Source organism: Perca fluviatilis, chromosome 8 (assembly GCF_010015445.1).
Source record: "Perca fluviatilis chromosome 8, GENO_Pfluv_1.0, whole genome shotgun sequence".
Lineage (NCBI taxonomy): Eukaryota > Metazoa > Chordata > Actinopteri > Perciformes > Percidae > Perca > Perca fluviatilis.
In genome coordinates, this window is record NC_053119.1 from 13,407,603 (window position 1) to 13,428,851 (window position 21,249).

Here is a 21,249-nt window from a genome sequence, read left to right on the forward strand (position 1 = left end):
ATGAATTGGTATTTTAGGTGTTCTGTCAGTGTGTAAGACACAAAGGCCTACTTGCCACTCCAACACTGACAAATGACAATGCTTTTGTGTGAATGGCTGTTTGTTCAGACATACTTGACTGGACCACTGAGACTGAATACAAAGAGGAATTCAACAGTGAGTAGACATTCTATACAAGGTTGTCATAAACCTCAAAAAATATTCAGACATGAGAAAATGTAGAAATGCTAGGTCAACATGTATTTACCTTTACAAAGACAACTGCTGTCTTGTTTTTTTTTTTTTTTTTTACTGGACGTTTCCAAGTACAAATTCAGCCGGGTCAGTAGAGAGGTGTAGACGGATATAAGGATTAGCTAGAGGTTATAAAGTGCTTGAGATAAAATGTTTATAAAACCACACAACACTCCCGTTTTCACCAGTGGAAAGATTCTTTCTATCCACATTAAGATGGTAAAGGTTAACAACTTCTTCAAAACACAAAAAGATAGACACACTACATAATTGAATGCTTCTTTAAATTTCAGCAAGAAAGCTTTTGCAAACCCATTAATGAGGTCTTAACCTATGAAAACACTGGGCGGTGCCAAAACAAAAGGCCAAGTCACATTATTCACCAGGGTGAATCTCATTTGCAAGTGATTAAGAGTCCCTCCTCTTTCTGCAATACCAGAATGTATTTATACCCATTTTGGGGAGCAAGTTCATTTTCGTGATTTGATCAATATTTAAAACGCTCCTCCTCCTGATGGTCCGCTTGGGTGCCTACTCCAGTCACGCAAATATGGAGGCAAAACATTCTACAAATGTACTTAATTTAATAGTCTTTACTCTTAGAGTAGATTTTAGTCAAATTGTTGACATATGCAAACACATTGTTTAATTAAATCAAAAAAAAAAAAAAAAAAAAAAAAAAAGTCAATAGTTTAAATTGAGTGGTGACATCATTTCATCCCCGATTTCCACACGACGAGAAAAACACAAAAAGGAAGGCTTGGAGTTTACACACTCACACAAATGAGATTCAGCCTATATCGGACACTTCTGTGCAATCTGATATTCACTCCATGGCTGGCTGTTTTATCTACTCTGCCTGCTCTTTCAGACTCATCTCCATCACATAACTATTCCCCCGTTTCCCTGTCGCTGACATTCTTTATCCCTTTCCAGTTTTTTCACCACACCTGGTAGTTTTTTTTTCTTCCCATTATCATCTCTTAGGCTCACATTATTAAAACACTAACAAGAAAAAACACTGCATTTCTGAGACTGATGGATAAAGCAGTTATTACAGGCCTCTCTGTTCCTGCAAGAGGGGTAATAACAAAGGTGAATTTTTCGATTCAAGGACAATGGATGTACGAAGGCTATAACTATTCATTAAAAACGGAGTTACGTGAGCTCATAATTTGGGTTTTAGGTAAAAGGGGAATTTAATTCTTAAATATTAGATTTTTTTCTAAGTTTTGTGGCATTGGCAAAAAACACCACACACCACCGTTCTGTTAGTTGGTGTAAGAATGTACAACTCTCTGCTACATATCACTCACTCTCCTTAGTTCCCACATGGTCCTAACATTTATCACTGCTTCTGTAGGCTTTCCAATAGGTCCTCAATTTTATCCATGTTGGACGATGCAGACATTGATGCCTGCAATTGATTATGTAAGCTGCTCTGTATCTGTGTCTGTAGATTGGTCTGCATTGGAGTTGACAGGCTTGTTTCTATGGTTGCCTGTAAAGTGGACTGCAGAGCTGTTTGCGTGTTTGTCTGCATCGCATTCTGTAGACTGCTCTGCATGGCGTTCTCTAAGCTGGACTGCATTTGTGCCTGAAGGGTGTTCTGTAAGCTGCTGTGCATGGTGGAGAACTGGGGCGGGGTGAAAAAGAGGGTGTGTGGGGGGGTGGGGGGGGGGGGGCGGGTGGTTGGGGGGGGGGGGGGGGAAGAGGGATTCTAGGCTGTTAGTCTGGGAGGAAGAAAAAATGGAAATAATCACTATAATCAAACAGCAGGTAAAGCTATTGGCAGTGACATTGGCAGGGATTCAACACAGTTACTTAACTCGGATTTACTGTACTTCAGAGGTGGAGAAGACCAAATCATCTTACCGTTCTGGATGCCAAACACAAACAGGTTGGCCTGTCCTTGTGGAGCCACATTCCCACCCACAGTGGTCTGGAAAAGCTGCTCCGGGGGCTGCTGGCCAGGGTTGGCTACCATACCCACACCACCCTGTACCACAAAGATGGTGGTGCCAGGGGCTGGAGCCTGGTTGTTCAGGTCTTGTGAGCCAATAGTGCTCTGCAGGCTGGACAGAGATGTCTGTGGCAAGAACAGCTCCACAGGTTGACTGCTCGGGACGCTGCTGGAACTCAGGCCCACTTGCATTGGCTGCTGTTCCTGGTACAGGCTCTGCTGTTGGTTCTCAGTGGATGTAGAGTTGCTGCCTGAGGAGCTCTGGTCTTGGAAGGACATGGGCTCTGCTGTGTCTGGCTGGGAGATTCCGACGCTAATGCTCCCCAGAGGGGAAGGGCCTTGGGTCTGGGTGCTAAATAGAATAGTTGGGGGAATAGCCTGGGGGTTAAGATCTGTGGTGCAGAGGAGGAGACCTGTCTGCTGGGGTTGGGAAAGCTGGTTCTGGGGGACAGGGTTAGGCTGTGAGTGGTTTGGGATACTTTGGAACAAGGAGCCCTGCTGGCCCAATGAAAGCTGCGTTGGCTGTTGTTGGTTCTGCTGTGGAGACTGCTGTTGCTCCATTGGGGTGCTCTGTTGCTGCATTTGGGAAAGCTGAGCTTGGGGTTGGTTCTGAAACATAGCAACAGACTGGGGCTGGCTGTTCGATGTCTCCATGGAGGAGATGAATGCTAGCTGCTGCTGCTGCTGTTGTTGTTGGTGGGGCTGAGGGTTTGGGGACAGGTATAGTGTTGACCCTGCGGGCTGCTGCTTTGAGTTGAGACTGCCACTTGTCAGAACGGTCAGCGTATTCTGGAGCAGGGCAGCCTGGACCTGCTGCTGAGAGCCCTGGGTCTCAGCCAAGGGCCTGGGCGATTGAAAGAGCTGCTGTGGGGGAGATGTGTGGGATGGGGGCTGTGTTGGGAAGCTGGTCTGAATGGTGAGAAGCTCTCCGGCCTGTTGGAGGATGGACACTGGCTGCGGTCCTTGGGGGGAGGAGTGGATTTGGGGCTGAAGCAACTCAGCCTGAAGGCACTGCTGTAAATTCTCCAACACCTGCTGCTCTTGCAGTTGTAAGTTGCTCAACACTTGATTTTGCTGCTGCTGCTGATTTTGCTGTTGTTGTTGTTGCTGTTGCTGTTGTTGTTGTTGCTGCTGCTGCTGCTGCTGCTGCTGTAGCTGATGTTGCTGTAAATTGGTTAGTATTTGATTTTGTTGTTGCTGATCCTGAAGTTGGATGTTGTTTAGCACTTGCTGTTGCTGATTTTGTTGCAACTGTTGTTGCTGTTGAATATTCTCCATGATTTGCTGCTGCAGTTGCTGCTGGTCGTGTGGCTGTAACATAAGTTGTTGTTGGATCTGCATGTTGCCGGGAACTTGCTGCTGTTGCTGCTGTAAGTGTTGCTGTTGTTGTTGTTGCTGTTGTTGTTGTTGTTGTTGTTGTTGTTGTTGATGCTGGAGGGTACCCAGGATTTGCTGTTGTTGCTGCAGTTGTTGATGCTGTTGAAACTGTTGCTGTATTTGTTGTTGTTGTTGTATCTGCTGTTGGTGTTGTTGTATCTGCTGTTGCTGTTGTTGTATCTGTTGTTGCTGTTGTATCTGTAGCTGTTGCTGTGTTGATAATGAATTATCTGTGGTTCCTAATCTAAGGCTATTCATGTTCTCCTGGACGTGTTGCTGAAGGGAGTCGGCAGAGGGGGTGGGGCTGTACAGCACTGAGTTCAGCTGCTGCTGGGCTACAGCCGCCTCCAACACCTGCTGAAGCGTGGTGCTACCTCCAGCCTGTAGCTCCCTGACTGCCCTCTCCAGCTGGGCCACCCCTTCCTGGGGGAACAGGGGAACCTGTGACTGTTGTGGCTGGGGCTGAGAGGGAGTCGCTATCTGGGACATGGCCACAACTACGACCCCTCCACTGTTATTGGAGCTCTCAGGAGGTATGCTGTCCTGAGGGTCTCGGAGGAATTGTTGAGGGACCTCTGGTGTCACAGGGGGGATTGTAACATCGCCTGGCACTGGGAAGGAGGTTGTGGGGCCAATGTCTTGCTTTTGTATGGTGCTGAGAGACTCTAGGCTGGGGAAGACAGGGGGCGCCTGGGGAAGCTCCACATCTTCAGGTTGTAGAGGCATTGGGCTCTGAAAGGAATCTCCACCTGGGTGAGGACTAGAGCGGAGCTCCAGCGTCTGCTGCACCGCAACAAGAGGGTCAGGGGACGGCTTAGAAAAGAGAGGAAATAAAAACGTTACCAACTGCAATTCTGAAGTAGACATTTTGATTCCGCTTTTTAGAGAACCGATGGTGTCTTACTTTAAAGACATCTGTCGGTGGTGGATTGCTAGACACTTCCATTGGTGTGTCCTCTTGCCGTTTGGAAGGCGGAGCAGAGCTGTCAGTTTGCTCAGGAGATATAGATTTGATCTGGCCATCAAATATACACGTCTTGACCAGAGAGGGTCCCTCTGTTTTTACTGTCTGGACATTTGAGTTATCAGCTGTGGGTAAGAGTGGAAACAAAGGATAGCTTTGCGATTTAAGTTGATGTGATAGGTCATTGATGATTTCTGGACTTTAAGCAATACTGAAACCATTCATTTAAACGACTTGTTCTAATTGAAAAAAGTCAAGATGTTGATTTATACAACCAATTCAGGTAGCATTTTTCCTCATATGGTCACAGTATCTTAAAAATGGGATAAGCATCTACTTGAGCTAGTGGCAGTACCTGAGTCTGGAGTGTAGGTGAAGGGCTGGGCATCATGTGATCTACCAGCATTGGTCATCACGAATATTCCCACAGAAATGGGAGAAGTGACTGACTGGTTGTGGAACGGAGGGACTGTCACTATCAAATGGTTCTGGAAAAATTTGAGATCCATAAAATCTCATAAATAGTGAATGAATGCAGTTTAATGCGGCAGCTTGACTATAACCTGGATGACTGAGAACCTTCCAAGACAACAAAATGGCAGCTTATATCGTTCCAGAAGAAACAGCGGAGTATACATATCAGTCAGCTGCATTTACCTGATGGAAAAGGTCCATGTCAATCTTTGCCTCAGCGTGCCAGGAATTATCATCTGCAAATAAAACAAAATATTTTTTGTTGTTTAGTCCATCAGAGGTTGACATGCAGAAACTCGTGTCCATGCAAATTACATTTAGATACAACTAAGGACAACACCAAGCTGGCTACAGCACCTGCAATATTCTCCTGAAAAATAACTTTGGTTCCTTTGAGAAAGTTCTTCCCGATGATAAAAACTTCCTCTCCTCCTCTCACTGAGCAGCTGTGAAGACTCTTCTTCAGGATCTCTGGCACTCCTGCTGGCTGGGCTGGAGAATGACAGAAGTGTCAAAGAATCAAATTCACATGACATCTGGGCTAGTGTTTGCCAGATGGCATGTGGAAGACTGAAACAAAAAGATAGAAAGTTCCACGGTCTGATGAGACCAATGTTCTGTGGCTATCATCCTAAATACTGGTTGACGATAGCCAAACACCACACATCACTGGAAACATTCCCCCAGCATTAAGCCTCATGAATCCTGGTGGTGGCTGTTACCTTTGTAGCTTTTTTTTATTTTATTTTTCATATTGTGCCTGAACTACTCACTGCAGAGGATGGGTGATGAAGCGACCTGTAGAGTAAGGGCTGATCCATCAGGTTGGGGGATGTTGACTCTGAAGGCCAGCCTGGCACGTGTGCTCTTCTTCTTGGACCCTGCCACACCAATACGGGCCTCCACGTCTGCATTACGCAGCTTCAAAATTCCTACACGGTCCACCCTGTAGAATCACCAAAGGATGGGAAATACATGACAAGCACTCTAAGAACTTCTTAAACATCAACATTGTGTAAGTGTTAACTGATACCGAATTATCCACCAAAAATATCCCCTTACGCCAGTGTCATGTCATTGCTCGGCTCCAGAGGGATCTCAATAACAGTGGTGCCCTCTATGTCCACCTCCTTGCAAGCAGTGGTGTTGCGCCCTGTCACTCTGCATGCCTGGTAGAAACCGTGAGGCTTTACTCTGCCTGCATCATTCGCAACAAACACCTGCAGCACAACTGGTTCATTCACGCCTTCCAACTGGATAAAAAAAGAAACAGAAATTGTGAGTAAATAACTGAATTGACCATCACTAATAATAGAAATAATTACACTATTAAAGAATAAAGTGGTTTTAAACCAAAAGCACACCGGTCATGGAGTAATTGCAAAATGCATACCGAGTGATGCTTCCTTACTAAAGCATCCGTGTTAACTTTCAAGCATCTTCACTGTTAGTGTATACGTACGCTGATGAATTTCAGGGTTGTTTCATTGAGTGATTCATATTTTACACACACAAACAGATGGGAGCTCAACACAGCCACAGTTTCATGTGCTGGCCACTGAGAAGCCCCAGTGGAACAGTCAAGGCTTAAGTGCCTTATTAATGAATGAAGGACAGGCACTAGTCCTTCACTTCCCTGCTCAGATTCATCAGTAATAGTTCTGAGAAATTGGGTCTGTTGTTGACTTGTCAAAAAACGTTGTACCACGTGAAATACAGCAGGCTACCCATTGTAAAATAACCCTTTTAAAGTAGCTCAAAACGAAAATGTGCTGATGGGCATTGGTTTAGTAAATGCTTCTGATGTGTCTGAACTGGCAGGAGCATTCTCTTGTGGCTCACAGTACTCCACCCTCTGTGTCCTGTGTATTTTTGGCCTTATTCAGCCACTTCCAACTTAGGTGTTAAGAAGCAGCCAGTGCATCCTTCTTTGTCAAACCTTGACAGTGGGGAATCCCTGCTGTGTGCGGTCTTTTACAGAACCTCTGCTGCCCTCGGTCAGATAGCGAGCTCTGTGCTGGGTCTCTGGCTGCACCAAGATCTTTAGTTCTTTCCCATCACTCCTCTGGGGGAACTGAGTAGATAGTGACCCACCCTTCACTGCAGTTCCTGACTCGAGAGAGCTGCAGGGTAACAAAAATCACATCACAACATTAATATGACTTATAGAAAATAAATTACCATTACAAAATATAATTTGACGTTTATTCCTACAGAGGGACAGAGATACGAGTTAAATGAGGACAAATGTGCTCTGGATAAGGGTCACCCCACCTAGCTATGGGACTGGTCTTGTCTGTGCCCAGCTGGGATAGGACAAAGTGAGGGCCCTTGGCGCTGTCAGCATCAAACACATCCATGCTGTCCTCCGGAGGAGCAGGCTTTGGCCCAGGCCGTTGGCGAGGGGTGCGTTTCCTCGACTTGCGCGGCACCTCTGTGTTGTCATTGTAGGAGATGGAGCTGATCAAGCTGAAGTTGGAGACGGAGTCATCAGCCCACATGCTGCTGCTATGCTCTGAATCTGGACCTATTGGACCAGATACGGCAGGCTCCTCTTGGCAAGACATCTGGCTGTCGTCAAATAGATCCTCAGGTGGCGGGGAGATGCTCAACACGGGCCTCCGTTTTGATGGGGTGTTTTGAGGCTGCTGGACTCCTAGCCCTGACAACGCTCCTGACCCTGTGTCTCCTGTTGCAGTGTTTGCTCCACTGTTGCATCTGCTGGGTGCAGACACAGCACCCTCCATACCTTGAATCTCTGAAGCTCCAGCTCCATCCCCTCCAGTGGAGTGGAGATGCTGGGGAATCTTGAGATGCTCTGAGGATGAGGTAGAGCCAGTGGATGGGACTCCCATTGCCAGGGAGGAAGAGGCAGAGGGGCTGGAGGTGGAAGAGGTGGCATCTGTAGTAGTATATACAGATAAATAAGTTAGTACAGATGTTCAGCACAGTGCAGGCTAGCAGTCCCATTCAAGCAGCTGAATTTGTGCATGATTTGTATTGATTTCCCCTCTTCCCAACTCTAATTTCAACAGACTGTTGTGGGTTATATGCTCTCACTGTGCATGCGAGAGCTTTCAAGCATTGATCAAATACTCTGAAGTTAAAGTTGAGAAGGGTACTATAGGTCCCACAATGTTTTGATTCCTACAAAACCTTTCTCAATTAAAAATCAATGTGACAAAACTGACATGCTTTGTTTACAAAAACAAAAGCAAGCTACAAGTTGTTACATACACATTGCCAGAAAGAAACATAACAAAATCTGGTCAAACTTTCTTGTACAGCCAAATTTGCAAGCCGGTAATGTGGCACCAAATTAACTTTGCCAGGGTTGCCAGGGTTACAGTACAGTTTGTGCAATGTGCATTCAGTAGTAAACAGTAGTTTGTGCATGCCAATTGGAAGATTTGGTTGGGACTGAGCGTAGCCATGGAGACAGAATAAACAAGCCTCTGACCTATGGAGCAGTGAACTGCAGACCATTTTATATGCAGACACTCCCTGCCTCAGAGGGAACTTCCTGCAATAAAAACGAGACAGCCAATGAGCAACAAGAGAGCTGATCATTCAAGATTCAACTTCTGTCAATCAGTAAATTGGATAAGTTCATATAATGAAGAAGGAATTCCTTTTGAAGTTGATCATTTATAGACATTTTGAAGCATGTGTATTTGGTTAATGATGATCTGACGGACATTACAGTAGTCATGCTTTTGATCAGCACTGCTTAGGGCCAGCTGGGTCAGACAGGATAGTTAAAAAAGGTAGCGTTAACAAAAGTGCTCTCTCCAACACTGCTGACCAGTTAGTTTGCTCTTGCTGTAGATGAAACTCAAGAATAGAATCCTTTTAGAGTTTTAGTTGATGTTGGCTGCCCTAAACCATGATCCAAGATCAGACCAAAAAAAGAAAGTCCAATGATAGCTTGGGGCAACTTCACTGTTTCATAAAGAGACAGAACCTTCATAATTACTGACAATGTCAGCTGATTTGAAACATAAGAGTAGATCCATCATTTTAGCTTCAAAGCTCAAACAGTTTGAGACCAAAATAAATTAGCCGATGACCTACTGTTGTATGAGTAAAAGAGTATGTGTGACTGACAAATGAGCATAGGCTGTTTCTGTTTTAAAAACACAACTTATAAAAACTATATGGACACCTTCAGACAGATGTGCTAATTCAAAAGACTCTGGAACACAATATGTCATAACATGAGGAATGTCTTTTTTTAAGATTATTTTTTGGGGCATTTTCAGCCTTTATCTTGATAGGACAGCTGAAGACATGAAAGGGGAGAGAGAGGGGGAACGACATGCAGCAAAGGGCCGCAGGTCGGAGTCGAACCTGCTGAAAAAATGAGTGAAATGAGAAAGAACAAGCTATGTTAGCATGCTGTTAATGCAAACTCGCCATTTCTTGGAGCAAAGCTTTCCAGGAAAAGGACTGTGTATGACTTTCATTACAAAGAAGCCAATGGGATTCTTAAATCATAGCCACTGCCAGTAGCATGGTATACGTTAGTTAGATAATAACTGGAGTTTAGAAGCTGGACGAAAACTATATTTAGTGATTTTTACATATATCTTTTTTCAGTCATTCAGTTTTATAAAGTGAACTGGTTAGGTTAAGAGTTGCAGGCACTTGTTACAGTTTGGGTGAATATCAAAAGGCCCAACACACAGAGCCAAGTTACGCAATGCCTCTTTCCACGCTGCTGCTTGGATTATAAGAAAGTTCCTAACGGGGTCACCTAACATTGACATGTCAAACAGAGAGGGCACAATAGATTTTCACTAAATGATGGTTCCTTTAATACAGCCTGATAATGGAAAAATTGAGAATCCCAAAATATATTCAAATACAGTTTAAGTCCAACTGTAAAAATCACCTCTAACACTCTGCCCCCACACCCCGCCACCGTAACCTCATGGAACCAGCGAAGCTCCTAATATACCCAAGTGAAAACCAATATGGCCGTGCCTTGCTATGCCAGCAGTATTAAAATACCTTCAGTGAAATATAAATACTATACTATTTTATAATCTCAAACAGTCACAAATATTGTCTCAGAAACTGGTGAAAGGGTGAAGTTGCCCCCAGACACTGATACAAGGCAATCTGAGTTTTTTCACCCCTCCTGTTTTGGGGAATAGTTTGGCAAGAGGAAACTGATCCCAGATCATGGTTTTCGTGGACTTAGCAGGTAGCTCACCTGAGGCCAAGGCTGCAGAGGGGGGAGGGCCCGCCTCTCCCCCACTCTTCTGGCTCATGGTGGGTGGGTCTGTCTGGGTGGACGACGGCTGGAGCTGGAGCTCTTTGGGGAGGAGGTCATATACCGACTCTGTCATAAAGGATGAGCAGGAGAAGATAAATTAGGTCCTAAAAAAAAAAAAAAAAACAAAAAAAAAGACTATTGTTTTTTCCTGGATAAAGTCACTCAAAAAGATTTTCCATGACTCACAAGTGGGAATTTTATGACTCACCGTTTTTTTTTTTTTAAGAGGACAGAGCAATATCCGCTTTTGCTGCCAGTTAACTTGAGATGGTCAGGTTTAAGTTCACAAGTTAAACCCTTGGAACACTAAGCATACATTATTATGTACTTATCATTGGCCAAAAACCGAACCCAGTGCAGACCCGGTGTGCTGAACTAGTGCAGTACATATTCTTCACAAAATGTAGTGGTGTCAATAGGAATCCTGGAATGGGACTGAAAGCAAAACCTGGGTCTCAGGTTTAGTTTTTCCCACATGTACAAAATATTCTGCTGTCAACACTAACACAACACAGGCTATCTGATGATAAACTAAATTAGCCTCCCATGGGTTTTAGTGTAATAAGACCCACAGAGACAGTCCTTGCTATTTGATGGTTGGATGATTTCTAGTAGGCTATAACCAACCACTGCAGCTACACAGGAATAAACTGCATTCGATGGCAGATAAACACGATTAGGTAGTCTGGTTGCTAAGAAACAGAGGAACCATTAACACCCTGACATGGATATTTCAGCTGTGCATCGGCGGCACCCAGCATGTGTAGTAGTCATCTGATACTCAGCTATGACTTAGCGCCAGCAGAATAGTGAAACTGACAAGACACATGATCTTGCAGTTCTGTGACGACAACGATGCTGTTGACAACACAAAGTCACAATTCACACAAAGAGCTACACAGCACTCTAGTTCAGTCAGACAGGCAAAACTCTGAGCATTGAGATAGAGGCCAGCTCCATGGTAAGGGATAGTTCCCTCAAAAATACAATAAAAACTGTTTATCCATCCAGGGGGTTTGAAAATGTAGCTTGCAGCGTGGAGTTTGTGGTGCTCCAAGTGCTCAAAAATTACATTTAAAAAAAACTGATCAGCAATGTTTCTTTCCACATCTACAAAGAGTTGTTATAATTCACACAGCTCCTCCTGTGAACAGTGCCCTGTGCAGGACACCAGTGAAACTGTCCGTAACGACATCTGTAGACTATTGTCATGACCATGTTGTTTAAGTGAACCATCCCTTTAAACCAGACAAACCATGACAGTGTAAAATTACACAACTTTTAAAATACAATGCCAAACAAAAGATCTCTATGAGGCCCGGGACACATTAACCCGATTATAAGCCGTGGGATAGTCTGGCGAGGTCAGGGACTCAAATCTGTTCAGTGTGTCCCGTGCCGTCGTCCGTCTGGGGGGCTGTCGGCGTTCATTTTGGCCGACCTGACCATATATATATATATATATATATATATATATATATATATATATATCTCAATGGACCTGACATGTTCGGTCAGCGGCAGGGAAATCGGGACTCACCCGGAAATGACGAGCGCAATGAGGTGATTACAGTCTCTCAAAATCTGATGAAAATCTTTTAAACTGACCTTTGTTGAGCTGAAATGAATACAGATTCAGCAACTGCATGGCCTATTTCTCGCTTAAAATGTTTTCAGGAACACGTTTCAGTGAACTATTTTAGTACAATATGAGATCGTATTCTGAACGGCCGCCATGACAGTCTGGCTCTCAATTTCCGGAGAAAACAGACCCATGTGACGCGTTCGTCCAATCAGCTGCCGGTTTTCATTTCTTGGGCAACATTACAGATTAGCGCCGCCTGCTGTTATGGAGATGTATTACGTCTCATCGGTCTGTTCTGTGGCAGTTTTTTGGACCTCGGGGACGCGACTGATCATATCGACGGGGTTTTCTGTCAACGGTCGCCCGTCGGCTATATGTGTCCCGGCCTTAAACCTATGAGTCTTGGACAAATAGCCCACATAATGAACTTTAATGTGGCCTTCAAGCAAATAGCAAAGTGTGCATGATCCTCACGATAACTCTCCATCTGTGTCTGTTGTTCTTTGTTCATGGTGTAAAGAGAGTGTCTTTGTGCATGGATGCATTACAGATTGACTGGCAACCCGACATGACTTCAGTCTTGACTATTACCCCTTTCACACAGGAGATGTGTGTATTTTGAGAGTCTACCGAGTGCTTGTTCAAATAACAAATGTCATCATTGGTCACAGACTCAGACTACATATGCAGTAGTCGGGTATTACATACATATTCCTACAAAAAAAAAAAAAATAATTACATTACATAACAAGGATAACAGGAATGCCTGTTCACTGGGCTGGGCATCCTTTAACCCAGATTGGGAGGAGGGTCACAAAGCCGGTTGGATGACATCCATTGGTCAGATCAAAATGATTCAACACTGGGTTAAATGCTAGTCTGAATGACACGCTCTCCCAGAGTGCTTGAAGATCACAGAGCAAAAGAGCACAAACATAGGAACTTAAAGGGAGATTTTATTTTCAATGAATCAATAATGTCTGCTTGCTTACACACGTCCTTCCTGCATACAGGGTTTACACCAAATGTTTACTTCATAGTTTTAGTTTACTTACTTTCCTCAACAAAAACTCATTTCAGCCTAAGGAAAAAACCAAAGATGTTAAATGTATGTGTTATTTCTTGTCAAACAGCTGTACATAGAAAGATTCAGAGTGTTTGGTGCTCACTTCTGGTACTTCACGGTTTTGGATATTCCATTCTACCGTCACATTACAAAAAGTGTTGCTTACCATCAATGTGAAAAGGATTTAATACAATTAAAGTCACCTTCATTTTCCTTCTCTTATTTTGTGGACAGAATAAGGTGCTTCCTCTGGGCTACCACACATCCTTTCAGTGCAGATCAAACATAAAAGTATTTCTGGTTACAAGAGAAATGGCTTTACTGTCCCAATCAAACAGTTTGATTGATGGAGGAACGCTTAATAAAGAGAGTAACTGTACAGGAGAAAATATGTCTTGACTCATAAACCTCAGTTGAAAAAAAATATAGAGCTGAACTTCCCACTGCTCCCAATTGAATACTGGTCACTGATAATGTTAAGGGATTTTGGCGTTTGGTCTCCATTTGCTTTTATAGAAATCACATGATTGTATCGGTTTAGTTTATGTGCACAGTTCTACAAGCTTGTCCGAGTATGCCCAAAAAAGTAGACTGCAACATACCAGCCAGCCAGGGGGCGGACTGAGTTAAACCTACACTTAGAACAATTAAATTACCTCATCTCAATGTTATGCACTGCTCACATTACACAAGCCTTAAAGGTTTTGCCAAATGGCAAGGTCACCAGTCCATTTTTATTCTTTGCAGCTGGCTTGGAGCTAAGATGGGGGATGGCAGATGAATAGACAATACATGAGTGCTATGTTTCTGTTGAAAATTAAAAAAAAAGAAATATGCAGACCAAGAATATGTCTGAGCGCCAAATAATGGCTCCTTTAATTAAACTCTTGAACTCGTAACAATATGTTCAGGCTAGAATGCAGACAAAAGAGCTACTCATTGCACTCAAAACCACTAAGAATGCCATTTTTGGCCATTTACAACATTTGTGTTTACATTGAAACTGAATTATACTGACAATGAATGGCTGGGTACTCTATTTGGTTCTCCATGTGCCTGCTAATGTAGATCAGATGAATAAACCAGATTCCAGCTTGGGTTATAACCCAAATACTACCATGAACATCTAGTTTACATTTCCATAAAAGACAATCATGCATGTCATATTCCTTATTTTGACCTTTCTAAAACACAAGCTTTGTGGTAGTCAACCTAGACTGAACATGACCACTGTACTAGCTTACAAAAGGTGCAGTAAATAAATAAATAGACATGGACGTTAGGGCTGTGTATTGGCAAGAATCTGGTGATACGATACGTATCACGATACATGGGTCACGATTCAATATATTGCGATGTATTTCGATACTGTGCGTAAGACGATATATTGGGATTTTTTTTTTTAAGTATAATTTTAGAAAAACTAATATTTAAAAAAAGACATAGAAGTTCATAGAAGTCAAAGAAGTTTACTTTAGGTAAACAATTTAGTACACAGAAAATCAAACTGCCAGTTTGGGATAGTGGTTCACAGGTTCTTAGTGAGCTAATGTTTATATCCTAAAGTAGGCCAAAGTTCAGTCATAGCTACATTGTTAGCTTCTATCAAAAAGTCAGGCACTGCTAGGCACTGTTAGGCAAGGACACTAGTGGTACGCCTCAGCATAGCCATCTAGCGGTAGGGGGTTTAAACACAACATAAACCACTGTCTTACATGATTTTTTTTGTATGTAAACTAAAAAAAAAAGAAAATCCATATTGCGTTTTAGAAACTCGATACAGTACTGCAAAATAAAATATCGCAATACTCAAGTGTATCGATTTTTTCTAACATCCCAAATGGATGTGTCAATAAACATCATGAGGCAGAGGGCACTTTCATTTCTTCTTATACGTCTCAGTTGACCGACAGTAAATGGAGCTCAATGGATGCACGCAAATGAAATTAATACATTTAGTTCAAGCACAATGAAATAACAACAGAACAAAAATAAACTCCAATTTCATGTTTAACATGATTAATTCTAGTCTTTGCAGAGTTGTTCTCACAATGTACAAAAATGAATGACAAACAAATGGCTTGTTCTTATGCACACTATATTGTTATTCTATGGCCACACCAAATCTGTACATGACATGTCCACTTTAGTCTCATAGAATGGAATCTAACACTGATGCCAAAAGTCAAGTTTCTCATGTTGATGCAAGATTTTTTTCCCCCTACTGACTAAGACTAAACTGTATTTTTTGGATTTTCTATCCATCTAAATGAAAACACTTGAAAATGGGAGCAGGATAAGATAATATACAAGCTGTGTCGTAAAAAATGTCAGCAAAAAAAACTATGCAAAATCACATTATGTTTCTACTTTAAGTTGGAGGAAAAATACATTGATGATGATGATGATAAATGGATAACACTTTGGGAAGTGTCAAAGCAGCACACATTCCACTGTTTCCTCTATGTTGAGTTTCAAATTTCTGCCGCCACAGTATCAGAAATAGGCTAGACGCACAACAGGGTTTCCGCTATGTACACCGCTGCTCCTTCAGCTGTTTATGAAAAGTCATAAAGTCGTAATTACGCGACTCCGCAGAGCTGTCGGCTCTACTGAACTCATGCGAACTGTCATCCGCTCTCTCTCCCCTTAGGGTGAGCAACTGGAACAGTGACAGGTACTTGCACGACCACACGGGCACTGACGTCACTCACGTCCCAGCCTTAATTGTGGACACTGAATTTGATGAATTTACTGTTTATCAGAACCCAGATGAGACAAGAAGCTAACGTTAGCGAACGCTACGGTCCCTCTGCCTCTGACTCCCTGCTGCAGGAGACGCTGTATTCCTCCGACATGCTGTATTAACGTTACCTTTTTAAAAATCGCTTTCCAGGTTAGTTGGGTTCGCTTAAAACCAACATGAAAAACGTAGCTAGTAATGTTCACTCAGCATTTTGTTTTGTTGTTAAACTGTGTGTAAAATGAGCGGTAGCGTTAAATCACCGGTTTCAGGTAACGGCACTTTACGGACTGTAAAGATCTGTTATGGGTGGCATTTGTGTAACTAATGAAGTTGTCCGAAAACATTGTTTGACAACCTTTTATTCCAAGCCCCTTTTTCATTTACATTGACACATATGGGGTTTCTCCATACACATGTGCTAACTTATTAAAACCAAATCGCTGTCATATGTTTTAGTTACAGAGTTGGAAGACTATACAAATCATAAAAGTGGTTCCTAGAGTCAGTGTAGGCATATGGGGACTCTGCTAAAAGACCTGGCATTCAAATATATATTTTACATCACTATTATTATTTATGTAACAATTTAAAGAGAACAGTGAACAATCAGTGTTCGACCTACAGTCTGTTGAGATGCCTCTCCAAACACAGAAACAAAGCGCAATCACACCATAAAATGTTAAGACACGTTAAGAAAAAAGATCAGTATTTTGCCGTAATCCAATAACACGGGAAAAAAAAAGTAATCCACAGCGATCAGTAGATCCACTTCGCCGTTTAAACAATGTGGAATAAAACATATAAAAGTCCAAATTTCCCCAAACACGCAATCAATTGGTAAGCTGACAGCAAATTCAAATACATGGCATTTAGGCAACCTTTAACAATGGTCTCAGGTGAGAGCCAGAGCCCTGAAATTTGTTTTTTTACTAAAGCAGTAGGCCTATATGAAATCAGTGCTCCCCCTACTGGCTCCTTCAGTGTTTGAATAATGTTAGTAGGTTGGCGGACGTATTTCAGCAAGGCAAGACATCTTAAATCCAGTGTTTTAATCATTGCTCTGAACCCGTCTTTCTCAGCGGTCTGTAGCGGGACTGTAGGTAGATTGTTATTGCGTTCATAATGTTGCTTCGCTGCATATTTGAAGTGACATGTCTTTAACGTTAGCACGGCCGAGTAATGTTTGCATGGCCAAGTAATGTTTGCACGGCTGAGTAACGTTAGCGCAACCAAGTAATGTTAGAGCGACAGGCAACAACAGTGGCTAAATTATGTCTGAGTTTTCATAAAAAAAAAAAAAAACTTGGAACAACAGATGGCTCCTCTCTTGAGCATACGTTGTTCTGGTGTATCTCCCGTCTTTTTTCATCCTCTAACTTTCTTCTCTGTTCTTGAATGTGCAGTAGCGACCGGAGCCTCTCCCAGCTTAACAGACTGTTATGCTACCTGGCTAGCTAGGCTAACAGCTATAATGTTACCCAGCATACCGTCCGGCGGTGTAAATTATTAGTGTTAGAAATTGTTTAAGTCACAAATTGCTGTGTGCTGTGGTGTTAAAATGGGGTTATCATGTTAAAGAGAGTTAGTTGTGGGTTATTAATTGTCGTGTTAGAAAGTTACTACCATGAGTGAGAAGGGTACGCAGTTAACAGGGCTCCCGTTCTCAAATCACTCGCAGATTACTTCAGCTGTAGCGCTCTCTGCGGCAATGCAGAGAGCGCTTTTCATATCCCGTATGATATGAATTTTTCATATCATACGGGAAGTTAACACCGGTATATGGTATAAACTGGTATACCGCCCAGCACTACCAGCTGTCCTCTCTCTCACTTTTACAGCCTTATATACATGAGGTCTCCCACTAGATCGTGGATTAGCATGTCTGCTACCTTGACCTCAACACAAGCACACACCCAATTGCTGAGATATAAATAAACAATCAACATGTGATACATTGTGACCATATGGCAGGCTCAACTGAGCATTTCAGGGTCATATAGCAGTGCTTTCTGCTGGCCCATGAGCACCCTATACATAGCAGCCAGACAGATGTGAGAACAGCAGGTCCAACAGCAGGCAGGTAAAGATTGCACTGGACATAAATGCTATTTGTTAAACATTAAAATGTGGACTACATTTAAGACCAGAGGGAGAAATAACACAGGAAACCCTGCTGTCCACCAGTGTCCTATCAAAATGCATAAATCCATGTCTCAGGTTACCACACAACACACAACATACAAGGCCTGCTCATGAATAAGCAATAGCACGATAGATGCCAGTGTTGAGTAGCAGATTCACAGACAGTTACACAGTTGATACACTTGTTAACAGGGAGGAAATTGACCGGCAGACAAAGTGCTGCTGAAAGCCAGTACAAATCCACTAATCCAGTTGATCACAACAAGAGTTAACGGTCTAGTTCCTAATTGATGTTGCGACACACTCCTAATAATAACATAATAGACGGACACGTGTCCAAAGCGTATACAGATTAAATGTTGGCCCTGAGCGTTCATGTGCCAGTAACTGCAATGTGATGCGGACAACTCTAGCTCTATTCCATCCATAAACCATAACTAACTATGAGGATACACAAAACACGCATGTACTACATTTCGTCCTTCTCTCGCGATATAAACACACACACACACACACACAGTAAAGCGACCTCACGTAGCTGTAGCTAGCTAATAGTATGTAACTAACCTAGTTAGATGCTAGATGCTAGCCATCACCAGCACACTAAATAATGACTAATCGAATCACAGCGATATGATCTCACGTATAATTACACGAGCAACCGAGCGTATCATGGTCTTCCACGCATGTCACGTGGGCAGCTAACCAACCAGGTACTCGCCAGTGCACAAGCCAAATGCAGCTAACTAACTATGCTAGCTAGGTTGGCTAACAGCAGAAAATAAGCTAAGTACTGCTAGCTAGCAGCTTAACATGAGCTATCAAGACATGTATATTAATTCCGATTAAACCAGGACAAACGGATTAGTGCCTTCATAGTATCATTTATTTAGTAAAATCTTACCTTTCGAGTATAGAGATTTGGGGGAATTGAGGTCGAGATCCGAGCTAAGGAGGGATATAAAATCAGAGGGCATCGCAGCGCTTCATCGAGGGGAGGGGAAGCGGACACTCTTTAGTAGAAACGAAGTCGGCAGCTCTTGGCCAATAAATATTGCGTTTTACAAGCGGAATGTTTTAATATACAGAGTATAACATCGAAACAATCTTAAGTCGACAAAATCAAAACTTTCAATATCAAAAAACCGTTAACTAGCACATCTCCCGTTAGTGTGTGCGTCTTTGCTGAGAGGAGACATATTTCGTGCTTCGTTGAGACGAACACACACAAACACACTCTTGCATACAGTTGGTCGGCCCACCTCCTAGCCCCGCCCCTTTCTACTGCCCAGAGGCATGCGCTGTGGCCGAGTTGAGGATACAGTGAACCATCATAGAGGAAAGTAATGTCATTACATTGCATGGTTTGTTCTTCTCGTTATGGGTCACTTGAATCTGAATTTTGACACCGAGTTGAATCAGTTACATCAGGGATCTTCAACAGGGGGTCCGGGACCCTTAAGTGGTCCTCTGAGTCAGTGCAGGGGGGGCCTCCAAATTATTGTTAATTTTTGAAAGTTTTTTCAAAAATTAAAAAGTCATAAAGCCAACATATTATTAGCAAATATAAATCCTCACTGATGATAGGCTTACTGGCCTATAGGTAAGATAAGATAAGATAGCCATCTACAGATACAGTATATGCTGAGGTATCACTGTGCCACATGTATGTTTTAAAATTAAAACATGATTTATGAAATCATGCCAACAATTATAAGGCTGTTTTAAAAGCTTAGTATTGTATGCCAAAAAATGTATATATAAAGGCTTTAGGCTGCCCCACACATAATTGTAGGCACAGTTTAATATGCAACTTCATTTTATACAATATCTCTAATAAGTGGTCCCTGCTCCATCTCTCTTTCAGTTAAGGGGTCCTTGGCTTAAAAAACTTTGAAGAGCCCTGAGTTAGATGATTTGGAAATTCTTTTTTATAGTCCAAGGGAAATACACCCAGGTTCTTTAAATCTTTATAGAAGTCCAGCTATTTTTAGGCTGCTCTGGTCCCGGCTCCATAACAGGTATCTATCTTCTCATAGCAGGTTTCTGTCGTTGGTCTGAACTGAAACTGAAACACAGGCCTACATTTTTTCTAAAATATAGAATTTCCCCAATAATGGATTAATAAAGTAGCCTACTTCTGTCCATATTCCAAATAATGGTATCTATAGTGTGTTTGCCAGTAGTGGAAAAAGTATTCACACCCTTTACTTAAGCAGCAATCCCACAGTTTAAAAATACAAAATTATGCATTCAATATCTTACTTACAGCAAATTATAAGTAGCCTACAAGTAAAAGTACTGCAACAGAATGGCCGCTGTCAATGTTACATTGTATAATATTTAATTATTCGTTATTTTAATGTTATAGCTGGTGGAGGTGGAGCTAATTTAATTTTATAACATCATGTTTTTATAAGATCATCATGTTATATGTAAAATCTTAATCTGCAAATTAGCTGTCAGATTAATTTGTTGATGTAAAAAGGCACCGTGAAAAAGCTTTCTGACAGACACACCATAACAGCTGGAAGTGACAGGACCCTGTGTAGCAGGACGTTGTTGCAGAACAATGAACTTATGGAGTGGCTCAACAGGTCACACAATTTCCGATTTCTAATATTTTTTCTTTGTAAGCATTAAAGTAATTGGAGGTGCAATACTGTTTTGTTACAAGTTGAAGGGAGTGTTAGGTACATTATATTAATCTTTCACTTGTCTTTCATCATTCACATACTCTGAATAGTATACATTATTGTGATTGTGCCATCATGATGAAGTCATCTGATAACAGCATGATCCTCATGCTTTAGTGCATCAGCAACTTGACCTCTGCTCTACATTTTTGGGGAGTTAGGGAGTAGCCAAGGGATGCTGCTCATTGGTCATTCTTTGAAAGGAAAACTGGAGCTGGAGGAACTCTCAGAGTCTGTTTACAATATGAAAGTATTTGCAATCAATTATACTTAATAAGGTGCCTGCTGACCAAGTGTCAGCAGATTTGTCAAAGTCAGCACCATAAAGCATTCCAGTTTCCTTGGAAGTCATGAAATAGCCAAAATAGAGACCACTCTACCTATCCTTCACAGTAATAACAGACATTCTTAAAGCAGTAGTTGAATCACTACCCTAGCAAACAGTGGCACATATGGAATGGAACAAAGTAGCCAAATGTGCAGATCAGCTTCTCTCTGAGTACATAACAATGCTGCCATTCTTGATAAGTTTTTTAGGGAGCATGTAGCAAGCTACAAAGCATGCAAAGACTGGATAAAGCTTCTTTGTGCTTATGTGGCCCTCACTGCTGCAACTTTCTGCTTTACAGCCACACTAAACCCCCAAAAGGCATCAGATAATGTCCCTGTAATCACATGTTATTTATCAATGTTATGACGGACTAGTCACCACTTCACTTGA

General features: G+C 42.3%; 1 protein-coding gene across 4 annotated transcripts; it reads right to left on the bottom strand.

Annotated features, from left to right (window-relative positions):
* Positions 1–1,970: 1,970 nt before the first annotated feature.
* Positions 1,971–19,059, bottom strand: nfat5a (nuclear factor of activated T cells 5a). 4 transcript variants are annotated; one of them, XM_039808134.1, is made up of 12 exons: positions 10,502–11,679; positions 10,231–10,359; positions 8,473–8,535; positions 7,287–7,914; positions 6,952–7,135; positions 6,075–6,265; positions 5,786–5,958; positions 5,370–5,504; positions 5,196–5,248; positions 4,894–5,026; positions 4,479–4,663; positions 1,971–4,387 (listed from the first exon to the last, which is right to left on the bottom strand). In XM_039808134.1, exons 4-12 carry the CDS (start codon positions 7,865–7,867, stop codon positions 2,003–2,005), a joined length of 4,020 nt encoding a protein of 1,339 aa, XP_039664068.1. In that variant the 5' UTR covers positions 7,868–7,914; positions 8,473–8,535; positions 10,231–10,359; positions 10,502–11,679; the 3' UTR covers positions 1,971–2,002. The 4 variants fall into 4 exon arrangements, with proteins under 4 accessions (XP_039664068.1, XP_039664065.1, XP_039664067.1 ...); XM_039808131.1 differs by lacking the exons at positions 8,473–8,535; positions 10,502–11,679 and adding an exon at positions 18,737–19,059; XM_039808133.1 differs by lacking the exon at positions 8,473–8,535.
* Positions 19,060–21,249: the final 2,190 nt, after the last annotated feature.

What these genes read in the sequence shown, in the direction of transcription:
- nfat5a (XM_039808131.1), bottom strand. Translation starts at nt 18,809, where the DNA reads ATGCCCTCTGATTTTATATCCCTCCTTAGCTCGGATCTCGACCTCAAT. An exon ending in TTCATCACCCATCCTCTGCA is followed by an intron (nt 5,505 to 5,785) that starts GTGAGTAGTTCA and finishes GTCATTCTCCAG; the next exon opens with CCCAGCCAGCAGGAGTGCCA. An exon ending in CACCTACACTCCAGACTCAG is followed by an intron (nt 4,664 to 4,893) that starts GTACTGCCACTA and finishes TCTTACCCACAG; the next exon opens with CTGATAACTCAAATGTCCAG.